Source organism: Salvia hispanica, chromosome 6 (assembly GCF_029641045.1).
Source record: "Salvia hispanica isolate PSC_SH4W2 chromosome 6, Shi_PSC_v1, whole genome shotgun sequence".
NCBI lineage: Eukaryota > Viridiplantae > Streptophyta > Magnoliopsida > Lamiales > Lamiaceae > Salvia > Salvia hispanica.
In genome coordinates, this window is record NC_142697.1 from 385379 (window position 1) to 411195 (window position 25817).

Sequence of the window (25817 nt, forward strand, 5' to 3'; positions counted from 1 at the left end):
ATTTTTTTAAAAAAAATTATTAACAAAGTTTTTTAAGTTTGAGCTATTATTTATTATTATTATTATTATTATTATTATTATTATTTCTTCTATATTTACATTATTTCAATTGTTATTTAATAATTTGTCATTTTATATAATAATATACCCGCGGATATTCGACCTAAAAATTTCGGGTATGTGATACTTTATTCAAAATTAATTTCAAGTACCCCGATATCCGACTCGAATATCCAATCCTAAATAACCAGGTTTCCAATACCAATTTCAATTTTGATAATTTTTTAAAATATTAGCTACAAACTTTTTAAAATACAACCATGTAATTTAAATTTTATAGAAACTTGAAGTACTAATACTTAAAAGAAAATGACTATAAATTTTTAAAAAGTAACTCTAGTACTTAATTACTTAAATTTTTAAACCCTAGGACTATGAGTATGATTAGTTAAAAATTAGAATATAAAGCAGAGAGTTGGGTACCTGCGTTTGTAAATAATTAAGAATATCGACCTACGCAAATTAGAATTAATATAGTCGTGTAAGTCTTTAATATTAAATTATTTAAATATTAGAAAATTAGAATAAGTACATTATTTATTAATTTGAAGAAAAATCAAATTAGATACCTGAAAATTCAAAATTCTCATACCCAATCCCAATTCGAAACCCAAAAAATCAAGTTTTGGGTATCCAATTACCCGACCTTTTCGGATTTGGTTATCAAGTATCCGATGCCCGATATTCATTTTGACAGATCTACATGTTTAGGATGAATATAAAAATCAGTTTAAATTAATTTTTTTAATAGAATCTTGTAAACATCTCTGAAATCTCCGAAATTTCCTTGTATTTAACTTCATTTAATTCAATAAATATCAGACATACCTGTTTCTGATTCAAAGATCTTCTGAAGCTCGTCGATGGACTGAGGCTCCACCCAAAGGAAAAAGACCGGTGACTACAAAAAAAAAAAACACGCCAATTACCAAGGTATTTATCGACCATACAAGATCCATGAGCATTTACCAAAGGGAATTGAGGTTAGTAATATTTCCGATATCATTACCGACTCATTTATGACAGAGTTGGCAATTTATTTTATCAATCGGCGGATGCTGCGGGTAAAGTTATTTTTTTTTAATAATTATTACGTACTACTCCATCTGTCCAAAAAAAAAAACAATCTCATTTTGTCATTTTGAGATGTTCACAAAAAATTGTCTCATTTATTAAAATAGATTATTTTTCACTTTTCTCACTTTATCTCGTCCCTCTTATATTTTTTTACCAATTTTCTCATTAAAATCCATATTGTCTACAAATAAGATTATTTTTGTAGACAGATGAAGTAATTAATTTTTAACTCTTATTTTAATATTAGTATGTATTTATGTAGGATCGCAATTTGTTGAACAACTTTCCAAATATTATTTAAAAGTTTTCACAGATTACAATTAATAAATATAGGAGTATCAAAATCTTCATATACGAATTTCATTTTCTCAATAATTTGTGTATATGATTTGAAAGCCAAAATACATTAACGCCCAACTTTCAAAAATAAATTTAAATATGGGAGCATTTCCTAACCATCCTTGATCCTTTTCATTTCAAGATTCCAATATTTTTCTACAAAAATCCTAAATACCAACACCTATTCTAAGAAGATATGTATGACATTCTATCTTTATGGTTGCTATTCAATTCTATATACATCTCTTATTTCCATATTAGTATTATTCTTTAATAGATTATAATTAACGAAGATAGAATCAAATCTTAAAGATTACTATATCTTTGACTTTTTCTCTCAATAACTTGTGTATATTATTTGAAAGGGTAGTGATTTAGAGACGTAATGTCTCTATGCCATAATACCTCTATGGCTTTTTTTCATAAATATAATATAGATTTTGACTAATATATCCTTAATAGTGTAATTATGGATAATTCTAATTTTAGGGGATTTTAGGGGATTTTAATGTGAAGAATTTCAGTTAATATGGTACATTAACGTGATGTCTGATTAACATAACCACACACATTTTCATTTTTTTTCTTTATATATCTGTATTTTCTTGAGAGTATATATTCTACAAAATTACAAATTTTCTACTTATTAAAAATTGTACAGTAATAATTAAAAAATCAAATTTTAAAATAAAAAATCAAAATCAAAATTATGAAATTCTTATAATTAAAAATGTGAACTCAATTATTATTATATACTATTATTTCTCAAATTTTAATTTATTGCATGAAGAATTAAGCTAAGACTCTAGTACTATATTTTATAAAAAAGAGTAAATATTAAATATGAAGCTTTGAAATATTAAATAAATAAGTTTAAAATGTGATAATTTTTTTGATAGAGGTTTGTAAAGTTCCAAAATTAAGAATTTATATAATTTAATACTATTTTAAAAAGTAAAGAATTAATTATAAAATTATTAAAATTTTGAACTCAAAACCTTAAATTCAATTATTATGAATAAATCATATCGTATCAATTTTTTTAAATTATTGCATGATAGCGAAATGAACCAAGAAGTTTATTTATAAATAAAAGAAAAATATTAATTATATATCTTTAAGATATTGAATAACGAGTTAAGAATTAAGATCATGTGATTATATTTTGATCGAGATCCAATTATAACGTTCCCGAAAATTAGACATTTACAGAAATTAAAATTTGGGAAAAGTACATAAAAAAACTCAAAATTATGAATTCTTAAAATCAAAACTGTAATCTCATTTAGAATTAATATATTTTATATCAAATATAAATGTGTTATATGTTATATTGAATTGAACTAAAGACTCTAATATTTTACAATAAAAAATATAAAGTATAACTGCATATTTTTAAATAAACATATAGTACTGTATTAATTTTAAGCATTCGAAATTTTAACATTTTTGAATATATGTTTAATTATTTTGTCATTATTAAAATTGTTGACATTTATTCTTATCTTTTTGATTCATTTGTTTTTAAAGCACATGTAAAAAAAATGATATGGATCAATTAAATTTAAAGCTGTGGGTCCCAGCTAAATCCATATATATTTCCGTTAATGAAGCACTCTTATGGAGTAGATCTTAACTAATACTCCTTGATTAGATAATTATATATGCAGGGGCAATAAGGTATATTGATAAACTATAATTTTAATCAAAAATAAAATTAAATACAAAATTACTAATTACACCCTATTATAGCAATGCCATTATGTCTCCAAAACATTTCTCTATTTTGAAAACCATATTCAAAATACATTAACCTAAACGCATATTCAATGTTTTTCGTTAATCTGTAACATTAACGAATAAACCTTTGGAATTTGATGAAAAAAATATTTCCTTCAATAATAGTATTTCCTAAATACTGGGAAAGGGCTCACAAAAACCAAGTTTACCCACTAAATTAAATCAGCCCAAAATACTCAAAATGAGCCCAAATACAAAGCGTATTATTTTCCACATCACTATCAAAAATTTGGGAGAAGAAATTATATACCGCCAACTAATTCCAAAAAAAAATATTCCATAAAAATTGAGTCAATTCATCCTGTGCACTCGTTTTGAAAAAATCGTAATAAATAGTTAAAGTGGATGTATAGTAAAGTAAATTTGAAAATAATGTAGAGAAGACTCTTATCTAACAATATTCCACCGAGAGAATACAAATATATCAAACGTTCTTCTGACGTCTTGGGACTATAACTCTAGCTTATACTTATATAAAATATAAGTCCTTTTATTTTCTATTAAGTCCCTCATCAAATAGAAAATCTTATATGGTATCTGCACTTATTTTCATAACGAATAAATACATTTTTAGCCCAAACTTAATCTTTATTGGACTCTCATACGACACCAAATAAATGTGTACAAATTGAGGGAACGCTCAAATATGCTATGCATGATTTGCAAGTCAATGGAAACAACATAATTGAGTAGAATTATAATTTCTGCTACATGTGCATTTTGACAACTTAACCATACAATGCAAAAGCTCTTCAAGATAAGCATATAAAAGCAACTGGAAGATTTTAATACTGTATTTGGTTAAATTTTGGTGTTCAAATTAAAGTTTTGAATATTGAATACTACATAATTATCACTTTTTCCTGTCGATATTCCACAATATTTGAACATGTTTTTCTGCATTTCTCAAAGTCAATGTCTATTCCATTAAGCTCTAGTGTCTTAGAATAAAAATCTTGTTTCCTAGTCCATTGTTGAGAGATGTCTTAAGAGTCTCTCTCCAACCTGTGACTATTCTTTTTCTAACTGTTGCGTTCTTATCCTTGAATTCTGATGCTTCCCAATGGAGATTCCAAGATTGTGCTGCATTTCCATGTTTATCTTCATGAGCCGGTCCAACTGTCGGAATGCAAAGGCTGATGCAGGTGTGATTCTTGATCTTGACACCAAATCTCGCCTCCCGCTTCTTCCAAATGGCGGAAGAAGCAGGGATGATGGCTGAAGGGCATGCTTGGATTATCTCCGACGTGCTAACCAGTCTCGTGGATTCTGTTGATTCAACCATTGAGGCAATGCAAGGCGTATTAGGCGTGAGGCCTCACATTCCACGATCGCATGAGCTTAGCCGCTTCACTAAGAGATGGAGAAGGAGGTTTCACGAGGAAAATCCGGAGATGGACAGAACAGAACTTAATGTTTTTGGGCTGTGGGCTTACGACAGCACCACTGCGTTAGCTGATTCAGTCGAACGCGTTGGAGTGGCGTCCCCACAGTTCAAGAAATCTGTGCAAAGGTGGAATTTGACAGATTTGGAAGCAATAGGGACTTCAAATAGTGATCCATCTTTAGTTCATTTGATCAGAAACTATAAGTCCAAAGGGCTGAGTGGCGATTTCACTATAAGTAACGGGCAGATGCACGCGTCTGCCTTTGAGATAGTGAATGTCGTTGGTGCAGGAGCGAACAGAGTCGGATTCTGGACAGAAAAGTACGGCATTTCACAGAAGCTGCTGGTAGATGACCCGAAGACACTCTACTCGGCTAAAAAGGACGATCTTGGGGGCGTGGTATGGCCGGGGCGGGGAGTTCTCGTGCCTAGAGGCTGGGAGGTTTCGACAAACGGGACGAAGCTGAAGGTCGGAGTTACCAATAAGGGAGGATTCCCTGAGTTCACCAAAGTTGAAAGAAACTCAGAAACAAATGCTGTTGAAGTGACTGGCTTTTGCATTGATGTTTTCAAACAAGTGATGGAATCTCTACCATATGGTGTCCCATATGAGTTCATTCCTATGGATTTTCTTGATCATGTTACTACTGGAGATTATTCAGATATTTCTATTCCAACAACTAATGTGGTAAATCAAGAAGCCAGTTTCAAGATTCTACTTTAGACAAATAAACATACTAAAACTCTTATAAATGTCATAAACATGCTAAAACTCCAAAAGCCTCAGTGCAGATAGTTTCAAAGGCCTCTTTCTGGTTGCTGGTCTGTCGTCATCCGTAGCTCTAGCTGTGTTTGTGTCGGGATTTGTATACGAGAATCGGGGTATATTGAGGTCTACTGATTCTACCAAGCACAAGATTGATGCACTAGCTAGAACTTTTTATCAGAGGAAAGAAGGTTTGGCAAGAGGGAGAGTTTCTGCAGCTAGTCAAGAAGGGATATTGTTTTCACAGGACTGATCTATGTATCATCCATCTCAATAAAATTCACGTGAAGAGACTAATAACTTGGGGTGAGCATTCGGGTTTCGTTTGGTTTTTTGCCAAAACCGAAAAACTGAATTTAGTTCAAAACCAAACCGAACCCGAAAAATTGAAAACCGAACTTCAAAAACTGATCAAAACCGAAAACACCAAAATTTAAAAGAAAAAAACCAAAAAACCGATTTTTTTTAATACTATATATCTATAATATATGTTACTTTATATATACTATTAGAATATAAATATAAACTATTATAAAATATAAAATTAATAGAATATATAACACATATTATATAAAATATATTAAAAAAATAATATTATGGAGTATATGATACTATAACATATTAAATTAATAAAATAAACATACATAATATTACATTTAAAATATAATTCGATTTTTCGATTTTTTTTTGCTCGAACTGAAAAATCGAATTCTTTATATTTTTCAAACCGAACCGAAACCGAAAAACCGAAAAAACCAAACCGAATTTTAAAATTTCGATTTGATTCGGTTTGAATATTCGATTTTCATTTTTTTTTTCTCACCCCTACTGATAACATAATCCATACATATAGTAAAGTGACAATTACAATTTAGAGAATGTTCTTGCAACAAAGTTTACCTCGAATGCTAACAAGAATATCGAAAGATAACCTACTAAGGAGGCTGTAATAATTCGAGACAAATAGAAATAAAAAGAGATACATAATTTTTCTCATAATTTATGTGGTTCACCAACGTCGTGTTGGCTGCGTCCATGGACATAAGACGGAGAACAACCTACTTCTATATAAATATGTCCACTGACGACAGGCCAGGCTCAATACAAAATTAAGACCTAAAATAGACATATCATAGCATCGGCAAACACTCCACCGTGGTAGGTGGTGACAGTTGCCTTTGCCGGGCTAAACTGGAGTAATGGGCCGAGCTTATAGGTTCGCCGAAAACACTAAGCCCAAAAAGAGTTCATAGTCTGGCCCAATTAACATAAAAAGGCCCATTTAACAAAAATTGGCCTATTTAAACCACCCTATAAATAAGCGAATTTTTTCTTAGTTTCTTTTTGGGCTGGATCCGCTTCCGTGGTAAAAACACAGCAGGGGCTGCTTTGGTAGTAATACGTCTCGACGTTTTGTGCCAAATTTTATAAACTTTAACTCTTTCCAAAGTAGCTTCAGTACAATACCACACTAACTCCATATTTTCAGTATTTAAAATTTGATTCATATTACACTTGCCACGGTAGTATACATATAGGCAGTAGGCATAAATTTTTTTTATCAATGATTTGGCTTTAAATTTTTAATATTGCCCTACTCTACCATCCACACCGCTGATGAAATCAGAGTATTTAAAAATTTATTGATTAGTGATTTTACTTATAAAATAATAATAATAATAATAATAATAATAATAATAATAATAATAATAATAATAATAATAATAATAATAATAATAATAATAATAATAATAATAATAACTTGTTGATATTCATTTTTAGTAATTAAAATTTTATCTATAATCTGTTTTGGACTAAAAATTTATCAAATTTGAAAATACATTTATATTTAAAATTTAGTGATAATAGTTATTAAATTATAGTTATTCGTTGAATTTGGCCAATTTCATAAATTTAAAACTCTAATACTAAAACATTTCAGTTTTTTCAATTATCTAATGATGGTAAAAGTTGAAATTTATAATGAAAAAATAAAAAAATATATTATGGCAACAAAATCACAACATTTTTTATATATCAACATTATCAATCAATCATATTTGATTTTTTTCATATTAGCTTCCATTTTATGCATTTTGAGACAATTAAAAAAATTAAAAATTATGATTTAGATTTAAATTTTGAATTTTATGAGAGCATCAATAAGTCAATAAAAATAAAGTGACAATTATCTCTTAAAGTACTCCCTCCGTCCTAGAAAGTTTGTCACATTTCTTCATTTTCGTCTGTCCCACAAAATTTATCACATTTCACATTTTACCATTTTTTGCAGTGGACTTCATATTTCACCTACTCATTTATATTCACATTTTAATATCAACCTAATATATTAGAGCAGAACTCGCTTTCCACTAATTTTTTCAATTCATTTTTTATTACATATCTTAAACTCATGTCCGGTCAAAATATGACAAAAATTATGGGATGGAGGGAGTACCAGAGTATGAGCTATTAGTTACTACTATAATTTCAAGAATAATACTAAGGGAGTTTCAATTATTTTTTTAAAATTAACTGTTAGTGTAATAGTATTATAAATGAGATTTATAAATTTAAATACATAATCACTTTTTAAATTTTGATAAATCTTTTGTTAAAATAAATTATGACTAGAACTGATAACTACTAATTAGTACAACCGATAAGCTTTAATTAATATTTTAAATAAAATTTAAATGAGCATCCAATTTAATACTATAAGATTCTGAAATTTTAATTAGTAAGTAATTCATATATATTTTAATGAGTAGCTTATGAATCATTATTTAAATAAAATTATTGTTCAACTTAAATCACCGAAATACAATCACCGAAAATTATTGTTCAACTTAAACCAAAACGTCGACGTATATATACCACAACAGCGCCGTTTCTTTTCTACCAAAATTCTGCAAAACCCTAATTCTACTACACGATGGTTAGCATCTTTTTGCTCATTTTTCTCCAAATTTTTCGATTTTTAGTTGAAATTGACTTGATTATTCATTGCTTAAGCTTAATTTTGAGCTGAAATTGGTTGATTTTGACAGCCTCAAGGAGATTACATCGAGCTGCACAGGAAGAGGAATGGCTACCGCCATGACCACTTCGAGCGCAAGCGCAAGAAGGAGGCTCGTGAAGTTCACAAGCGCTCTAAAATCGCGCAAAACGTTAGCATCTCTTTTATGCTTCATCTTTGTTTTGATTTAATTTAGTTTTGGAGAAATTTGAAATTTATTTTCGTTTGCTTTTTCTGGTGAATGAACAGACATTGGGTATTAAGGGTAAGATGTTTGCAAAGAAGCGGTATGCTGAGAAGGCGCTATTGAAGAAAACGTAAGCTTTTTGGCTGTTTTTGTTAGTTAGTATTTTTTTTTATCTCCTCATATTGTTAATTTTCCCAATTTCGTATGATGAATTGATGATGTAGTGAAATCAATAGGTTTCCATTGTGTTACTGGTTTTGAGTCTATAATTCATTGTTTTTCTTTTGGTTCCCCTTTCTTTTTGTGTTTAAATAAGACCTAATATGAATTCAGCATTTTGTGTTGTTGTAATATACACTCACTTTTTTCGTATATAACAGGTTGGCTATGCACGAGGAGTCATCAACTAGGCGCAAGGTTGATGATAATGTCCGGGAAGGAGCTCTCCCTGCATACCTTCTTGACCGTGATGAGACCACAAGAGCGAAGGTTCTTAGCAATACTGTCAAGCAAAAGCAGAAAGAAAAGGCAGGAAAATGGGACGTTCCTCTTCCAAAGGTAATTCACACAACTAGTTTTTTTTTTCCATTCCAGTTTACTTCTCTGATGGTAACTTTCGAGATGTCTTCCAACATAATACTATGATATGGCAGTAAATCTTATTCATTACATATTGACTAATTGTCTACTTGAGTATTCATAGAATTTATTCCGTAATATGATTCATCATTTTTATTATGAAACTGGCACCTCTTTAAGGAAAGATCACTGGGATGCAATGTAAAATGTGAGGTTTCTTCTCGACCACCCTTCATACCTCAGAAAAGTTGTAATAACCCATTTTTTGTGAATAAGAATTTGTTAGAAGCCAACTACGAAGACTAATTTTCAATAAATTTTCTATGTGGTACTTCTTGGTTATATATTCTGCTAGCTTTTTATCATGGATGCATTTTCCAATACTCCCTATATTATGTTTCATTATACTACTTGAGCTATATTTGATGATCAACGTTATCTGCTACCTTTGTAGGTTAGACCTGTTGCTGAAGATGAGATGTTTAGGGTAATCAGATCTGGTAAAAGGAAAAGTAAGTATCCTTTTCGAGATGTGCTTTTTTGTCACGCAGCTGGGATTCTTATCCGAATGAGAATCATGCTCATGGTATTTTAAACTTGGTTTTTGTTTTGCAGCCAAGCAGTGGAAGAGGATGATCACAAAGGCCACATTTGTAGGACCAAGTTTCACAAGGAAACCTCCGAAGTATGAGCGTTTCATTCGCCCATCTGGTCTACGTTTTACAAAAGCACACGTAACACACCCTGAACTGAAGTGCACTTTCAATTTGGAGATCATTGGTGTAAAGAAGAATCCAAATGGCCCCATGTATACTTCTCTCGGAGTTATGACTAGGGGAACCATTATCGAGGTAATCTTTCCTTTCAATAACTCATATAACTCCTCATCTGCCAAACTTCGTCATCTGAAATTACTTTTCATCTATAATCTAGGTCAATTGTAGTGAACTTGGACTCGTCACGCCTGCTGGGAAAGTTGTGTGGGGTATGGCTGCTCACGCCACTATACTATTGTTTTGTTTAAGTTTATTTAAAGCTAAGCTGGTATACGATTCTTACTCTTGCTGTATGGTGAATGCAGGAAAATATGCGCAAGTTACTAATAATCCTGAAAACGATGGTTGCATCAATGCTGTTTTGCTTGTATAATGGCCATGTGTTTACCAATCTACATTCCTTGTTTGTTGCAGTAATCGCATATGGGCTGCTAAATACTTGCTACTGGTTTTGTTTAAGCTCAACTAGTTAATTTATGTAGCAAAATTTTGGAAGTGTCAAACTGCAATATTCCAGGGATTTTTACATTTTCTATTGTTTGTGGACTTATATAATGTTCTAACCAATTTTGCTATTGTTTTGAAACTTATAAGGGGATTACTCCATTGGAGAGTTTGTCACATTTTGCTGATCAACTAATGAAATTATCAAATTTGCTTGAGCTTTCTTAATTTTTTAAAAAATATGCTTAAAAGTTGATTGAAATATAGGTGTTATTCCTAGACATCCAAATTGGTACAGCTAGCACGTCCAAATACCTTAAAATGATCAATATATGTATTATGTGTAGTGTTATTTAATTAATTTGTTGTTTTGAAAACATGATATAAAAATTTATGTCCCTATTTTGAATGAAATACTAGAAAAAATGGTCAAACTCTATGGGAACATCCGACTGATACCGATTGGCGATTGTTATCTCTACCGTCGACTTTCGTATTGTGAATCTACCGATTGTTTTCTTTACCGATGACTTTCGTATTGTGAATCATGTTCCTTTGAGAACACCCAATCCCACCAATTATAGAACTTACCATCTATTCGTTCTTTCGAGGCATCTTAATAGTGCTATTTTATAGTTCCATCAATCATAAAAACAAAACCAATCATCCATTAACTCGTTTGAGACATCCAAACACTTGTATTTTCTAATTCTATCAATGAAATATGATGATCCACATCAGTGGCGGAACCTGAAATACAAACAAGCCGGTGCTGAAATATTAATAATATTAAAATAATTTAAATATTAATAATATTAAAATAATTTTAAAAATCATACTACCTCCGTCCACCAAAATTTGTTCTAGTTTTTCATTTCCGTCCGTCCCCCAAAATTTGTCCCATTTCACCTTTACCATTTTTGGTAGTGGATCTCATATTCCACTAACTCATTCCTACTCACATTTTATTATAAAACTAATATATAAAAGTAGGACCCACAATCTACTAATTTTTTCAACTCACTTTTCATTACATTTCTTAAAACCCGTGCCGGGTCAAAGTGAGACGAATTTTAGTGGACGGAGGTAGTAATATTATTATACTAATACTAATATTTACTTTTACCTATAACCTTTTTACAAAAGTTAAAGAGAACATTTTTTCAAGTTAAATCATACGTCCAAAATTCTAGGACACTTGATATAAAAAAATATAATAATTCAAATAAAACTATAAAAATTATAAATTTATGAAATATTACCATTTTTTTCATATTAAATCATATCCCTAAACTCTTGCTCTCATTAGTAATTAATATATAACATTTAAATAAAGTAAATAAATCAAAATAAAGAGAACATAATCTAATAAGGAGTAATATACATAATAAATATATTAATTATTGATGGTACAAGGAATTAAAATTCATACACCATACATATTGATAGTACATGAATTAGAATTAACATATTGATAGTATAATTTTGTAGGCAAATTAATGGCAAAGGAATTAAATATATGAGTTTGAGTTGATAAAACTAATGGCTTCGATTTGATCCAATTAGCGGTGGGCCCATGTAAAAAGGCAGCCCATTAGCGGGAGCCCAAATAGGCCTATATCAGTCGATCACTACTAAATCACACACACATACACGCACTTTGAGGTGAGAAAGAGCTACTGAGAGAGAGGGAGGGAGAAATGTCGTCCAGCGCTGCGCAACCGTTTTGGAGAGCTGCCGGAATGACCTACGTAACCTACTCCAATCTCTGCGCCAGTCTCGTCAGGCAGTGTTTGAAGGAGCCTTACAGATCCGAAGCTTTGTCCCGTGAGAAGGTCCATTTCAGCGTTTCCAAATGGGTTGACGGCAAGCCTGAGAAACCAAGTAATTTTTGTTCTCCTTTCAGTTTTGTATTTGGATTATTTTGTGATCTGTTTCTTTTTTTTTTTCCTGATCAATTAGGTCTTTGATTGTGTTTTTCGCTGACGATTGATTCGTTTCAGCTGTTTCGAGGCTATTAGGGTTGAATGTTTGGTTATTGATTCATGCTTTGTATTTATTGGATTAGATTTGGGATTTTGTGACGTTTGGATTTTGATTTTGAGGTTTTTGATTTCTGATTGAACTGGCTTAATTGGGATGTCTACATTAAGCTTGGGGTTTGTGTTTTACTGGAGCTGAGTTTGAAGCGTAATGTACCTAAAATTTTTAGGATAAATGGTTGGCGATGGTTATGCCCTGTTTTTGAGAAGGGTTAGATAATAGGAGTACTACTTGATAGGTGTCTCACAAAATGGCGTGTCCAAGGTTTTGTTGGGCATTTACCGCTGTTGATATTGTTTATGTGTATGTACTTTTGAACTAAATGCTTTTCGATCATTTGTTTCGTCTGCTTTTAAGCTAGTGTTAAGGACTTGTCCCATTTTTACCTTCGTTCTTCTCGAATCTCTGTTCCTAAGAAAACACTGCTTTTCTATTGTGATCTCATTTTGTGCTAATATTGTTCATTTAGGAAGTTAGTATGACCATTTTTGGGACATATCCACTCTGACTGAGGGAGTTGTTTTATTGGGACATCATTTATCGTTGTTGTTCTTGCTAGCATTCGCCTCACTTCTTCAATTGGAGAGCCAGACACATATCTCAATTGTTTCTTAGCTAACTATCACTGTTAATTTATAGAGTCACCTTAAAACTAGGCCCATAAGTCCCAGCTAAATCCAGAAGAACTTGCTGTTTTCCTAACCATTAACCTTTTAAGCACTGTTTGTGTCAAGAACTGATATTGCTTCCATGTTCAATGTATTCTGTCACCTCAATTTCCAACAAGGAGCAACATACGAACAAATATTTAGGGGCTTACTTATTTTTGTGTAAGTTCCGCTTATTCCTGTTTGAAAATAAATCATGGGATGAGGCCTAGCTTTTTAGGTGTATATTTTAGTGTAAGTTTCCTGGCTCGTTTATCCAGCTATAGTGGATTTACCTTTCGGGAGTTTGGAGGGTAATGATCTCTGGATCACTGTGGTTTTAATGTTTTATGTAGGATCACTGGTTTTATAGATTAATACCACGATCTGATGTAAGACCAAATAAAGAGACATTTTTATCCATTCTCATTAGATTACTACACAATCAGATGTAAAACTGATATGTAAACTTTAGAGTTTGTACCAGATTAGTGTGAACACAATACGTTACAAGCAACTATGGTCTCTTAGATTAATGTGGGAGATTTAGTTTTCTTTGTAATATGGTGTTTATAGTTATATTCTGAATATAATTCTTTCTTGTCAATTAGTTTGATGTAAGAAATTCTAGTAAGGAGTTGTGCATGTTATGCTATCTTACTACTCTTATAGCACATATCTTTTTTCTCAATTATTATTTTCAACCAATAATCAGAAAAATGCTCTATTTTCTGATTGGAGTTTTTCATTGCTTTTCAGCCATCCGCACCGACACTCCTGAATGAGGCTTGGCACCAGCATAAAGCTAAGGTCCTTTTTCGTATTCGTTTTATTGTGATACAAACTATTCTGGCTTTGTAATTCCCTCACAAACTTCACCTGTTCTTGTGAGCTGAGTCTGATCCAAATGGACTGATAATAATGTGAATGTTTTGACGTCTTTTTGCTGTGCTATTGCCAATCATTTTGCCAGAGCTCTTCTATTGAAAAGCACTAGTTTATTGCAATTATTGTTGGACAGATTGGTTGGCTTTCTTCATGACCAGCTATTCCAGTTTGCTTTCAATAATCTGTCTTGATTATCAATTATGTTTGTACACATTTTCTTCAATAAAGTTGCTTTAAGAATGCACAAAAATGAATCTTCATACTGCCAAGACTGCTAAGGTAGAGTTTGGTAAAGGTGAAAATGACCAAACTTTTAAGTTAATTTATATTACGATGTTGAAGTTTTGTCCGACTATTTATCAAATATTTATTAAATTTATGACAAATCCAAATTAAGCACTATACTACTTTTGACAAGGAGGGAGTATAATTTTTCCCTTGATAATGTATTGAAATTTCAGCGCACTAATTTTAAAGACATTTTTAATGAAAGGGTTCACAAAAAATTTCCTATTCTCAATGTAAGTATGATCATATAAAAAATGTAAGTATGTTCATACAATTCGCAATATGACAATATCAATATACTCGAAAAAAATGTAGAAAAAATATTCTAGTTATAAAAAAAATTTGAATAACAATGAATAGGATAAGCTACAATTATTGCATTTGCACCAAAAATGGACCAATAATGATCCCAATTTTGATAAAAAAAATTATCGGTATTTAAATCCAAACAAAAGTAAGAGTGGTTTCTTTGACAGTCCACCAAAACATTCCGTCAACCAAAACCAACTCAGCAAAACCTCCCGTTTTTATCTTTAATGGCTGATTCAATCCCTAATCTCATTCATACTGTATCCGTCTCTTGATATCTCACCAGTTTCGGATCGGAGCTGCCCTAGCTTCGCGTTGGAGCAGCAGTTTCCGGATCTGAGCCGCCGAATTGCGGTGAATCTGATTTTGCTCAGCTTAATTTACCCGATTGGTTTTGAATTAGTTCAGTTAATTCGTTCCCGAGGTAGTCTGTTTAGCAATGGCTTCGGCGAAATCGACTCGGTCAAGAGCGGCGCACACGGGAGCTTCAGTGAAGGGAAATGTCAAAGACGGAGTGGTGAAATTTGAGGAAAATTTGAAAGTTTTCAGGTCTGATAACTTCGATGCCGATAGCTTTGTGCAGTCCAGGTGTCATTCGCTCAGCGAAAAGGTATGGAATTTTTGCTGTGATTGGGAGAACGGAGAACTTCTGTTTTGGATTTTAATTTGGTTGGGGAAAATTGCGCGAAAGTAAATGATAGCAACTTGTTTGACAATAATTGGCTAATGATTAAGGAAGATTTTTTCCTATTTATAGGTGTTTTCCCTTGTTAAAATAGTATAGTAGCCTAAGGATTAGTTTCACATTTCTCGGTGATGATCATAGAATAAGTTCTCTCTGATCATGTTCTTATGATCTAAAAATTTGGTATAAATAGCTCAATGAAGTTGGTACCATGAGAAACATAATATTTCACATTTTGATTTTTTCTTGCCTTTGTTTTGATGAAGAGAAACAAGGTGGAATTTAGCAAACATACCAACAAATAGGAATGATTTTATTCAATATTGTGTGTATGGGGGGTTGATGTTACAATTTTTGAGTTTTGCCTCTTACTAAAAATAGGTTTAGAGAAATGAGAAATTGTGGTGGGCAGAGAAGAGAATCTGATTTCAGTAGAACTGTTAAAGAGAAAGATCTGATGATTTGGAATGATGCATTCATTAATCACATTCACTGCATTATGCTTCGTATACCAGTTTTATTTTATCGATTATATCTCCTTTGCATACCATACGAATTAAGTGAACATTCTCCCGACCTCATTGACTACCTATGTAAAGTGGCCTAAAGTAGCAAATCCCACTGTGAAATGTGTTATCATCTCTTCCAGTAGGAGGACCTTTTTTTTGGGGGGGGGGGGGGGATGGGGAATCAGTTTCCTGTGTTGATACTCAGCTTGATGCCCAAGTTTTGAATTTGATTTCAGTCTTCATTAGAAAATGGGAGCTTGTGCTGAATATAACAGTTTTAACAATTTTGCAGGAAATTAGGCAATTATGCTCAAATCTCGTTGATCTGAAAAGAGCTTCTGCTGAAGAAATGCGCCGAAGTGTTTTTGCGAATTATACAGCTTTTATTCGGTGAGTTCTTTGTGGTTATGTCAGGGTTGTTGTAACAATGTCATCGCTCTGCCTTTAGTCCCGCTTTTGTATACTGGAATGCAGAAAGCATTTGAAGACCTAAGATGTGGAGCTACCTCTTTGTTTGCGTTGCATTTAGATATTATTATGCTACTGAAAATCAAAATGCTGTCCAAGTGCTCAATAGCTGCTGCATGTTCATATTAACCAAATAGCTGCCAACCTTCTCTTTGATGAGAGAACTTCTGGAGATCTATTCTTCTTAATTGGGACACTTTTCTATTATCATATGTTTTTAGCGTGCATCCAGCATAGTATTTTACTGTAAACTAGATCTATTTAGTTATTACCGTCTGCTGTAATGCAACATACTAATGTAATAGCTTTCGTCTACTTTCTATGAAAACTGCAGCACGTCCAAAGAGATATCAGACTTAGAGGGCGAACTTTCATCAATGAGAAACTTGCTGTCCACTCAGGCAACACTGATTCATAATCTAGCTGAGGGAGTTCATATTGACTCTTCATCTGACACTGTTCCTGAGGGTTCAGTGACAACTGGTTTGTCCAACCACGAAGTAGGAGAACCTTCTGAGTTAGAGAAATGGTCAACAGAATTTCCCGATTTCCTTGATGTATTGTTAGCTGAAAGAAGGATTGATGAAGCTTTAGTCAGCCTTGATGAGGGTGAGCGTATTGTGGCTGAAGCAAAAGAAAAGAAAACTCTGTCTCCCGTCATGCTTTTGTCACTTCAGACTTCTATAACTGAACGCAGACAAAGGTTAGCTGATCAGCTTGCTGAAGCTGCCTGCCAACCTTCCACGCGGGGTTCTGAGCTTCGTGCATCAATTTCTGCTCTTAAAAAGCTAGGTGATGGTCCACGTGCTCATAGTTTACTCCTTAATGCTCATTATCAGAGGTATCAATACAACATGCAAAGTCTCCGCCCATCAAACACATCTTATGGTGGAGCATATACAGCAGCTCTTTCACAGCTTGTATTCTCTGCCATTTCTCAAGCAGCAAGTGATTCCAAGGCTATTTTTGGCAAGGAAACAGCTTATACATCTGAGCTTGTCATGTGGGCAACGAAACAGACAGAAGCATATGCACTTCTAGTCAAAAGACATGCACTAGCTTCATCTGCGGCTGCTGGAGGATTGAGATCTGCCGCAGAATGCGTTCAAATAGCATTAGGCCACTGTTCCTTACTTGAAGCTCGAGGACTTGCTCTTTGTCCTGTTCTTATAAAGCTTTTTAGACCCAGCGTTGAGCAAGCTCTGGATGCTAATTTAAAGCGAATTGAAGAGAGTACAGCTGCCTTAGCAGCTGCCGATGATTGGGAGCTTACATATACTCCTGGCGCTGTGCGTTTGTCTGGAAGAACTACTGTAGCTGTTTCTGGTAGTGCATTGGCACATCAGCACAAGCTTTCAAGTAGTGCTCATCGTTTCAATACAATGGTCCAGGTAAATTTTATTATGTTCTGAAGTGTGAGCAGAGTATGACGAATATCTTGTACTGATTCCTGATTCATAGGCTTGAGTGAATAACATTTTCAAATTGTTACCTTAATCACCAGGAAATACATAACCCTCAAAACAATATTCCTAGGAACTGGCAGTTTATAAAACATCAGATGATCTTCTGCTGTGATAAACTTTTATCAGTATGATTTATCGACCATCGTTCCACTTTTTTTTTAATTTTTTCTTATTTTTAAACTCTCTTGGAAGGATTTGCTAACAACTTAACATACTATTCTCATGCACTCAATACTTTTGCCAACAAAATTATCTACAATAGCTCTCTTCTGTAGATGGTGCCAACCTTGATCCTGATTGTGGTGTTTATGGTTGTTTGTGCAGGACTTCTTTGAAGATGTAGGGCCCCTATTGAGCATGCAGCTAGGGACTAGAACACTGGATGGCTTGTTCCAGGTGTTCAATTCTTATGTAAGTATGCTCATAAAAGCTCTACCCGCTTCAATGGATGAGGAGGCAGATTTTGAGGGTTCGGGAAATAAAATTGTTCGAATGGCTGAAACCGAAGCACAACAAATAGCATTGCTTGCCAATGCATCCTTACTTGCTGAGGAGCTTTTGCCTCGTGCAGCAATGAAGCTCGCCCCATTAAGTCAGGCTAATTACAAGGATGATGCTCGTAGAAGGCCCATGGACCGCCAAAACCGTAATCCTGAGCAAAGGGAATGGAGGAGGCGCCTTGTGAGTTCTGTTGATAGATTGAAAGATAGTTTCTGCCGCCAACATGCTCTAGACCTCATTTTCACGGAAGAAGGTGATAGCTATCTGACTGCGGATTCATACATAAATTTGAATGGGAACGCTGATGAAATTGAGTGGTTCCCTACTCCAGTGTTTCAGGTATACATATATATTTAATTTGGTCAGTTAGCTTCCTATCTCTATAAACTGTTTTCATAGTGGTGTTAACTTTTGGACAAAATATGGTGTACAATCTATTGCCATCCATCCTTCCATCGCTAACATTTGAAAAGCTGTACATTGATTTATTGTATTTTATATTCTATGCTTCCAGGATCTTTATGCCAAGTTGAATAGAATGGCTAGTATAGCAGCAGATATGTTTGTAGGCCGGGAGAGATTTGCCACACTGTTGTTAATGAGGCTCACAGAGACTGTCATTTTATGGCTTTCAGAAGATCAAACATTTTGGGATGACATCGAGGAAGGACCTAGGCCGTTGGGTGATCTTGGTCTACAACAGGTTTGGAAAACTGATATCCGTTCTGTGATTGCTCCTATTTTCCATTCCCCTTGTCTGTGTATTCACAATCTTAATTCTTGCAGTTCTATCTGGATATGAAATTTGTCATGTGTTTCGCCTCGCAAGGCCGTTACTTGTCCAGGAACTTGCACCGTGTAGTGAATGATATTATAAATAAAGCAATTGCTGCATTTTCTTCAACAGGCATGGATCCATATAGGTAATTTTCCATAATTATTTTCTCATGTCCAGATTTGATTGAGCTTATTGTCACTATTTTTTGTGTTTGTTTGAAATAATTTAATGAACATCCCTGATAGATTGATTATGTCATGGATGGAAAAAAGACTGTCACTACAAAAAGCTGAATTAGAATTCCGTGGGATAAGCTTATAGAGATCTCCACAATAAATAATGGCGTTTGCTGGGAGTATCCTTACATATATCACCCTGGTTTCTTATTGATGAGTAAACATTAGTTTTGGACTTACTTGTAGAGTGACGAATTGTTTGCTACATGACCAACAACCTAACCCCCGGCGACCCCAACAAAAGAGATATACAGCTTTCAGACAGATGAATAAAATTAATATAGGCTAATTCATCATTTACTTTGATGGATTGATTAATTATGAACTTGTGAGCGGTGTTTTTCCATTTGCAGTGTACTTCCAGAAGATGACTGGTTCAATGAAGTTTGTCAAGACGCGATAGAGAAGCTGAGTGGTCAACCGAAGAACACCAACGGAGAGCGTGACCTCAACAGTCCAACCGCATCTGTTTCAGCTCAATCTATCTCATCCATGAGATCTCATGGAAGCTCCTGAGGCAAAATTGTTACAGAATCTGTACATTAGACTGCAGGCACACGGTTTGTGACGGGTAAAATGCCTTTATAGTATTTGCTTGCTCCATATTCTTTTCTTTATTTTAATGGCCAAAGCAGTAGATTTGTAGCCATAAATTTGATTTCTTGGAAGTCTAGAAATTCTTTATGGTTTCTCAGCAGAGGAGCATTTTGAGTGTGTACATGTCGATAAGGTGTTAGTACAGAACCTAAATTTGCATAGTTGTTTTGTGTTATATGTACAAGCTTATCTTGTAATGTTACCAATCCAAAATTTGCAAGATTCTCTCTCCCTCTCTCTCTCTCTCGTGTTGAAATTGAAACTTAAGCAACTAACTACTACTTTGAACAAAATGGTTGATTGGCCAGCAATCAACTTGAAAATGTAATGTTCACTTACATTGACTTCTATTGTGTTTTGTTTATTTTTTATGAACTAAGTAGAAGATTAATTGCTAAAGTAATACTACTAGGATATAGATATGTTTATAATAGCTATGTGGCGAAGGGCTAATGCATGCCTAAAACAATAACAAGAATACAAAATGGCAAATTCATGTTGACATTAACCATTATTCGCCGACCTCTGCTAAAATAATTCCAGTATTTGAACTAATATTCTTCTGAATTATTTGCTTTTATATTACAAATTCAAAAGTCTCCCAAGATTTATGGGCCTTTTCGAGACAGTAAAATCAAGCAAAAGCAGTTCAAGAATTTTCATGGAAATTACTTGTGGTTATATGCAAGAATTGGTCAGAGATATCTTCCAACCTCCTAAGTAACATAGGATATACGCTACTCGAGAGAAAAATTCTTATACTATAATTTGGTCGGTTAATACATGGACACTATAACATTTAAATATTTTACAATTACTATCTGATTAAATGTCAATCACAATTTGTTATATTAATAATATCTCTACTTTAATAAATAATTTGTTTTTTACTTGAAGAAAGGGGAGTAGGATGTATGCTTATCCGTAAAGCTTTCATCGTTTTAATGGACTTAGATAAGGAATTTAATAGTGGGACACAGACTATATATCAACTTGAATAACGAATTTAATAGGGGGACAAACAATATATCAACTTGAAAAATGAATTAATAGTGGGACACAAATATAGTTAGTAATACTAAAAGTATTTTGATAATCCACTCCAAGATACTACATAAGCCAATTAATGTCACTATCAAAAATTTATAACTACATTAAAAAGTCGCCAAATTCATGCGGACTAAATCAAACACATAATAATGCATATACACTAAATCCCCTTTCTAGACTTGAAGTAGTTTCTATTATAAACATTCATGGTCTTCCATTATTACCAATCTTAGATTCTGCCTAGTATTATACAATCATGCTTATTTTAAGAATCACCTGCTTGACTTTTCTTCATCTTCTTCTCTTTCATTTCACAAATGGATTCAACACCACAGCTGCAAAGGTTGACGTCGGAATCATTCTTGATCTTCAGACACCTCTTGGAAAGATGTTCAAAACTTGCATTTCTATGGCCATCGAAGATTTCTACTCCAAAAACACTTACAAAACGATGATCGTGCCTCATTTCAGAGATTCGAGCAGTGATATCGTTTCTGCAGCTTCTGCAGGTATGCATATGCATGTATAATGAAATTGAAAATGTTTGAAATTAGAATTTCGTGGAGCATTTTATGTTTTCAATTAGATTTTGTGCAATACTCCTATTATTTTGTAAATAAAGCGGAGAAAGAATAAGTGGGTGGAGACGAATAAAGTAGAGAGTGATATTTTTACTTTAAGTGGAATGAAAAACGAGTCACTTTGATGGAACACTGGAAGTATAAAATTGTATTATAATTTGAAATATTTTGTTTGATAAATAAAAATATTGACTTCTAATTGAATACATATTTTTATATTATATATTATGTACCTCTATAGTGTTATTTTTGTGTGATTTTTAATTGTTTATAAGAGTGTACATATAAGTTGTGTGTGTTGAATAGTATGTGTATTGTGTTTTTTATAGTGTGTGCACATAAATGTCACTATTGCATGTGTAGTGTGTGTATTGAGTGTTTATGAGGTGCCCAATTTTGAATTATTTTAAGTTTCAAATGTTAATTTTAGCTATGAGATTCAAACTGTAAATTGATAGGATTTGGATTAAGAATTCAATTATTTTTTGGTACAAAAGTGTGGATTTTCTAGTCAACCGGATCCTCACAATCACATTCTTTGCAAGCTATGGAAATTATGCTGATTTTGGCAAGATTTGAACTTTCCGTGCAGCTATTGATCTGCTCAAAAACAATCAAGTAATAGCGATTTTGGGGCCACAAAGATCCGTTCAAGCAGATTTTGTAATAGATATTGGTGACAAAGTGAATGTCCCAATAATCTCACCAGCAACCAGCCCATCTCTATCCCCTCAAGAGTCCCCATTCTTCATCAGATCTTCATGGTCCTCTGCTTCTCAAGCCAAAGCAGTTGCCGCAATCGTCAACCACTTTGGTTGGAGGGAAGTCGTCTTAGTCTACGAAGACACCAACTACGGCAGTGGCCTATTGCCTTTCCTAGCAGAGGATTTGCTCGAGAGCAACGCTCTTGTCTCAAACATGACACCAGTCTCCCCTTCTGCTGACAACGACGTCATTCTCGAAAGACTGTTCGAGCTGAAGAGGATGCAGACGAGGGTGTTTGTCGTCCACATGCTCCCACCTGTCGCGTCGCGTTTCTTCAAGATGGCCCGGAGAGCCGGGATGATGGAGGAGGGGTACGCTTGGATCATCGCGGACGCGCTCACTAGCTTGCTGAACTCGGTGGACTCCGAGACTATTGAGGCCATGCAAGGCGTGGTGGGCGTGAAGGCATGTTCCCCGCGTTCCAGTGAAGTTCAGAACTTCACTGGGCGCTGGAGGAAGAGGTTTCGCCAAGAGAATATGGAGCTTGAAACATCAAAACTGAATGTTTTTGGTTTGTGGGCTTATGACAGTGTTACCGCTCTAGCGGAATCCGTGGAGCGCGTAGGCGTGGATGCATCTCCGAGGTTCAATAAAACGGTTGTTGGCCGTAATTCGACAGATTTGGAAGCAATAGGGGTTTCAAATAGTGGTCCAAAACTTGCTCATTTGCTCAAAAACTTCACCTCAAAAGGGTTGAGTGGGGATTTTGTAATCAAGAATGGTGAATTGCAGGCTTCTGTGTTTGAGATCATGAATGTGGTAGGCAATGGAGCAAACAGCGTGGGATTCTGGAGGAAAAATCATGGGATTTCCAAGAGACTGAAGAAGGGAAATGATGCCGATGATGATCCGAAGCAGAGGCTAGGAGCTGTGGTGTGGCCGGGGCAGACGAGTGAGGCGCCACGAGGGTGGGAAGTGGCAGCTGCGAATGCGAGGAAGCTGAGGATCGGAGTGCCTACGAAATGCAGAACTAGCCAGCTTTTGGATGTTTCAATAGATGAAGAAACAGGGAAAGTTAATGCAAGTGGTTTCTGCATTGATGTGTTTGAAGAGGCCATGAGATCACTGCCTTATCCAGTTCAATTTGAATACATAGCTTTCAAAAATGCTGATCAAAATAGCACTTCTTACAACTATGATAGCCTGATTCAACAACTAGCCCTCAAGGTAAATTCACAACTCACATTTGGCTAATGAAATTTGAGCAATCCAATCCAATCCAATCCAATTAAATGTATCTTGTTTTTGTTTTTGCAGAAGCTTGATGGCGTGGTTGCAGACATAACGATGTCAGCTAAGCGATCGAAGCAAGCAGACATCACCATTCCCTACATAGAATCTGGGATCTCAACAGTTGTGCCAATAAAAGAAAGAGAGGAGAGTAGTTGGGATTTCATGGAGCCTCTGTCGAGCGAGCTATGGCTCACAACCGCAGCATTCTTCGTCTTCACTGGCTTCGTTGTGTGGGTCCTCGAGCATCGCCTCAATGATGATTTCCAAGGTCCCCTTCATCAGCAAGTAGGGATGATCTTATGGTTCGCCTTCTCAACACTAACCTTCTCACAGAGTAAGTCCTAATCTAAGCCTGAATTGATACTATAATTCTATAAATTCCCCTGAATAATACTGAGAACAGGTTTACGTAGAAATGTACGTATTGGTACACGTAAAAACACCTTAGGGAGTTATTCATGTTCAACCAAGTTTTAATAATACGATTGTCACAGTTACAGATGTACGAAGAACGTAAAATTTCAATACTTTTTCATAACAGAGGAGAAAGTGAAGAGCAACCTGTCGAGATTCGTGGTGATCGTATGGCTGTTTGCTGTTCTCGTGCTAACAGCGAGCTACACTGCAAACTTGACATCTCTGCGCACGGTGAAGCAGCTCGACACGACAGACTTTCGGGACATAACAATGAAAGGTGAATCAGTTGGGTTCAAAGAAGGGTCATTTGTGAGGGCAGTATTGGATGCAACTCAGCCAGATAAATCCAAGTTCAAAGTGCTCACCTCCTTTCAAGAGTATCATGAAGCACTCTCTTTAGGAAGCACAGGAGGTGGAGTTGCTGCAATTGTTGATAACTTGCCTTCCATCAAGCTCTTCCTCAATGATTATTGCCACAAATACACCATGAGTGGCTCAATCCATAGGAATTCTGGCTTTGGATTTGTAAGTTTTTTAATCAAATAAACTTACTAAATACTACCTCCGTCCCTGAAAATTTGATACAGTTTACTATTTCGGTCCGTCCCTGAAAATTTGATACACTTCACTTTTACCATTTTTGGTAGTGGACCCCATATTCCACTAACTCATTCCTACTCACATTTTATTATAAAACTAATACTTTAAAAGTAGGACTCACATCCCACCAACTTTTTCAACTCACTTTCCATTACATTTCTTAAAATCCGTGTCGGGTCAAAGATAGTAATATATAACTTTACTAATTTTGCATTAAAAACTGCAGCCGTTTCAGAAGAATTCTCCGCTGGCCCCGGACGTCTCGAGAGCAATCTTGGAGATGAAAGAGAATGGAAAAATGGATCAGATTTCGAGAAGATGGTTTGGCGAAGGAGGCTGCGGCTCAAGCAATGCGACGGCAGCCGATTCGAAAAGGCTAACTGTAAACAACTTCAAGGGGCTGTTCTTTATAACTGGGATATCTTCATTCTCAGCTCTAGCCATATTCTTGTTCATTTTTTTCTACAAGAATCGCCTTGTTTGGAGCTCTGATGTCTCTCTCAAGCACAAACTACTTCAACTTGCTCAACGTTTTGATCATAGGGAGAGACACGTTGAGTTGCTTAAGAAATCAGCAGTTGTCAATTGTGAAGAAATGGTTGCAGCAGAGAAGAGTAAGGCCATCAGCTGCATGTGTTGTGGAGAAGTCAAGTGGTCAACAATAGAGCTCGTGGTGACAAGACCCTAATTTATAGAAATAGAATTGATTAAACTGCATTACAAATTTTTTAATATTTTTGTCAGATAATCATGTGTAATTATTTTAACAAGAAATATGCTGTAATATTGTGTTGTACTGTACTTAAACGTTAGATTTAACTAATATGGGCAAGTCTAGTCTCAAACTATGCTAGTATGAAGGGATTTCCCTCAAAAGAAATTTAGGCGGAAATTAAAATAGAATAAAGGTTTCTAAATCCCTCGTAAGAAATACTCACTCTGTTCCATTTCCATAGTAATGGGGGCGTTTCTTTTCGGCACGGAGATTAAGAAAAATGTGTTAAGTGAGTTAAGTAAAGGGAGAATAATGTGAAAAATGATAAAGGTAGAGAGATGAAGAAAGAAAAAGTAAGAAAGAGTAAAGTATGTGTGAAAAAATGTGTTGACTTTTTATTAAAAAGGAAAATGACTCTATTACTATGGAACGGAGGGAGTACTACTTACAAGTTCATGGTGATACCGTGTTTGAGAGACGCAACTTCAGGGTTTAAAGACGTGTGGCCCAACTCGGCTTCAAAATCGCGTCTAGCAACACGTTTTTACATATTTTCCTTAACAAGAAGGTTTCCATTTATTGTAATTTTTCCAAGTAGAAAAAAAAC

The 25817-nt window shown here is 34.4% G+C and overlaps 4 protein-coding genes across 4 annotated transcripts; all 4 read left to right on the forward strand.

Annotated features, from left to right (window-relative positions):
- The first annotated feature begins 8266 nt into the window (after window positions 1-8266).
- LOC125186670 (uncharacterized) lies at window positions 8267-10523 on the forward strand. Its single transcript, XM_048083086.2, has 8 exons — window positions 8267-8367; window positions 8480-8599; window positions 8698-8765; window positions 9016-9193; window positions 9669-9726; window positions 9830-10065; window positions 10148-10199; window positions 10296-10523. The coding sequence occupies exons 1-8, from the start codon at window positions 8365-8367 to the stop codon at window positions 10361-10363; spliced, it is 783 nt and encodes a 260-aa protein (XP_047939043.1). The 5' UTR covers window positions 8267-8364; the 3' UTR covers window positions 10364-10523.
- A 1553-nt stretch (window positions 10524-12076) lies between these two features.
- LOC125187064 (ATP synthase subunit epsilon, mitochondrial-like) lies at window positions 12077-14098 on the forward strand. The gene is made up of 2 exons (XM_048083575.2): window positions 12077-12318; window positions 13884-14098. Exons 1-2 carry the CDS (start codon window positions 12135-12137, stop codon window positions 13907-13909), a joined length of 210 nt encoding a protein of 69 aa, XP_047939532.1. The 5' UTR covers window positions 12077-12134; the 3' UTR covers window positions 13910-14098.
- Window positions 14099-14762: 664 nt separating this feature from the next.
- LOC125200370 (exocyst complex component EXO84B-like) lies at window positions 14763-20080 on the forward strand. The gene is made up of 7 exons (XM_089060931.1): window positions 14763-15219; window positions 16096-16193; window positions 16606-17662; window positions 18062-18577; window positions 18753-18941; window positions 19025-19161; window positions 19606-20080. Exons 1-7 carry the CDS (start codon window positions 15049-15051, stop codon window positions 19766-19768), a joined length of 2331 nt encoding a protein of 776 aa, XP_088917057.1. The 5' UTR covers window positions 14763-15048; the 3' UTR covers window positions 19769-20080.
- A 969-nt stretch (window positions 20081-21049) lies between these two features.
- LOC125204323 (glutamate receptor 2.7-like) lies at window positions 21050-25340 on the forward strand. The gene is made up of 5 exons (XM_048102942.2): window positions 21050-21408; window positions 22073-23412; window positions 23503-23812; window positions 24020-24420; window positions 24722-25340. Exons 1-5 carry the CDS (start codon window positions 21156-21158, stop codon window positions 25181-25183), a joined length of 2766 nt encoding a protein of 921 aa, XP_047958899.2. The 5' UTR covers window positions 21050-21155; the 3' UTR covers window positions 25184-25340.
- The last annotated feature ends 477 nt before the right edge of the window (window positions 25341-25817 follow it).

Bases quoted from the DNA above. Each gene is read 5' to 3' on its own strand.
- LOC125186670 (XM_048083086.2), top strand. The intron at 8,766-9,015 runs GTAAGCTTTTTG...CGTATATAACAG, and splicing joins AAGGCGCTATTGAAGAAAAC to GTTGGCTATGCACGAGGAGT. The intron at 10,200-10,295 runs GTATGGCTGCTC...TGGTGAATGCAG, and splicing joins TGCTGGGAAAGTTGTGTGGG to GAAAATATGCGCAAGTTACT.
- LOC125187064 (XM_048083575.2), top strand. From the start codon at position 12,135: ATGTCGTCCAGCGCTGCGCAACCGTTTTGGAGAGCTGCCGGAATGACC. The intron at 12,319-13,883 runs GTAATTTTTGTT...ATTGCTTTTCAG, and splicing joins CGGCAAGCCTGAGAAACCAA to CCATCCGCACCGACACTCCT.
- LOC125200370 (XM_089060931.1), top strand. From the start codon at position 15,049: ATGGCTTCGGCGAAATCGACTCGGTCAAGAGCGGCGCACACGGGAGCT. The intron at 16,194-16,605 runs GTGAGTTCTTTG...TGAAAACTGCAG, and splicing joins AATTATACAGCTTTTATTCG to CACGTCCAAAGAGATATCAG. The intron at 19,162-19,605 runs GTAATTTTCCAT...TTCCATTTGCAG, and splicing joins ACAGGCATGGATCCATATAG to TGTACTTCCAGAAGATGACT.
- LOC125204323 (XM_048102942.2), top strand. From the start codon at position 21,156: ATGCTTATTTTAAGAATCACCTGCTTGACTTTTCTTCATCTTCTTCTC. The intron at 21,409-22,072 runs GTATGCATATGC...CTTTCCGTGCAG, and splicing joins CGTTTCTGCAGCTTCTGCAG to CTATTGATCTGCTCAAAAAC. The intron at 23,413-23,502 runs GTAAATTCACAA...TTGTTTTTGCAG, and splicing joins TTCAACAACTAGCCCTCAAG to AAGCTTGATGGCGTGGTTGC.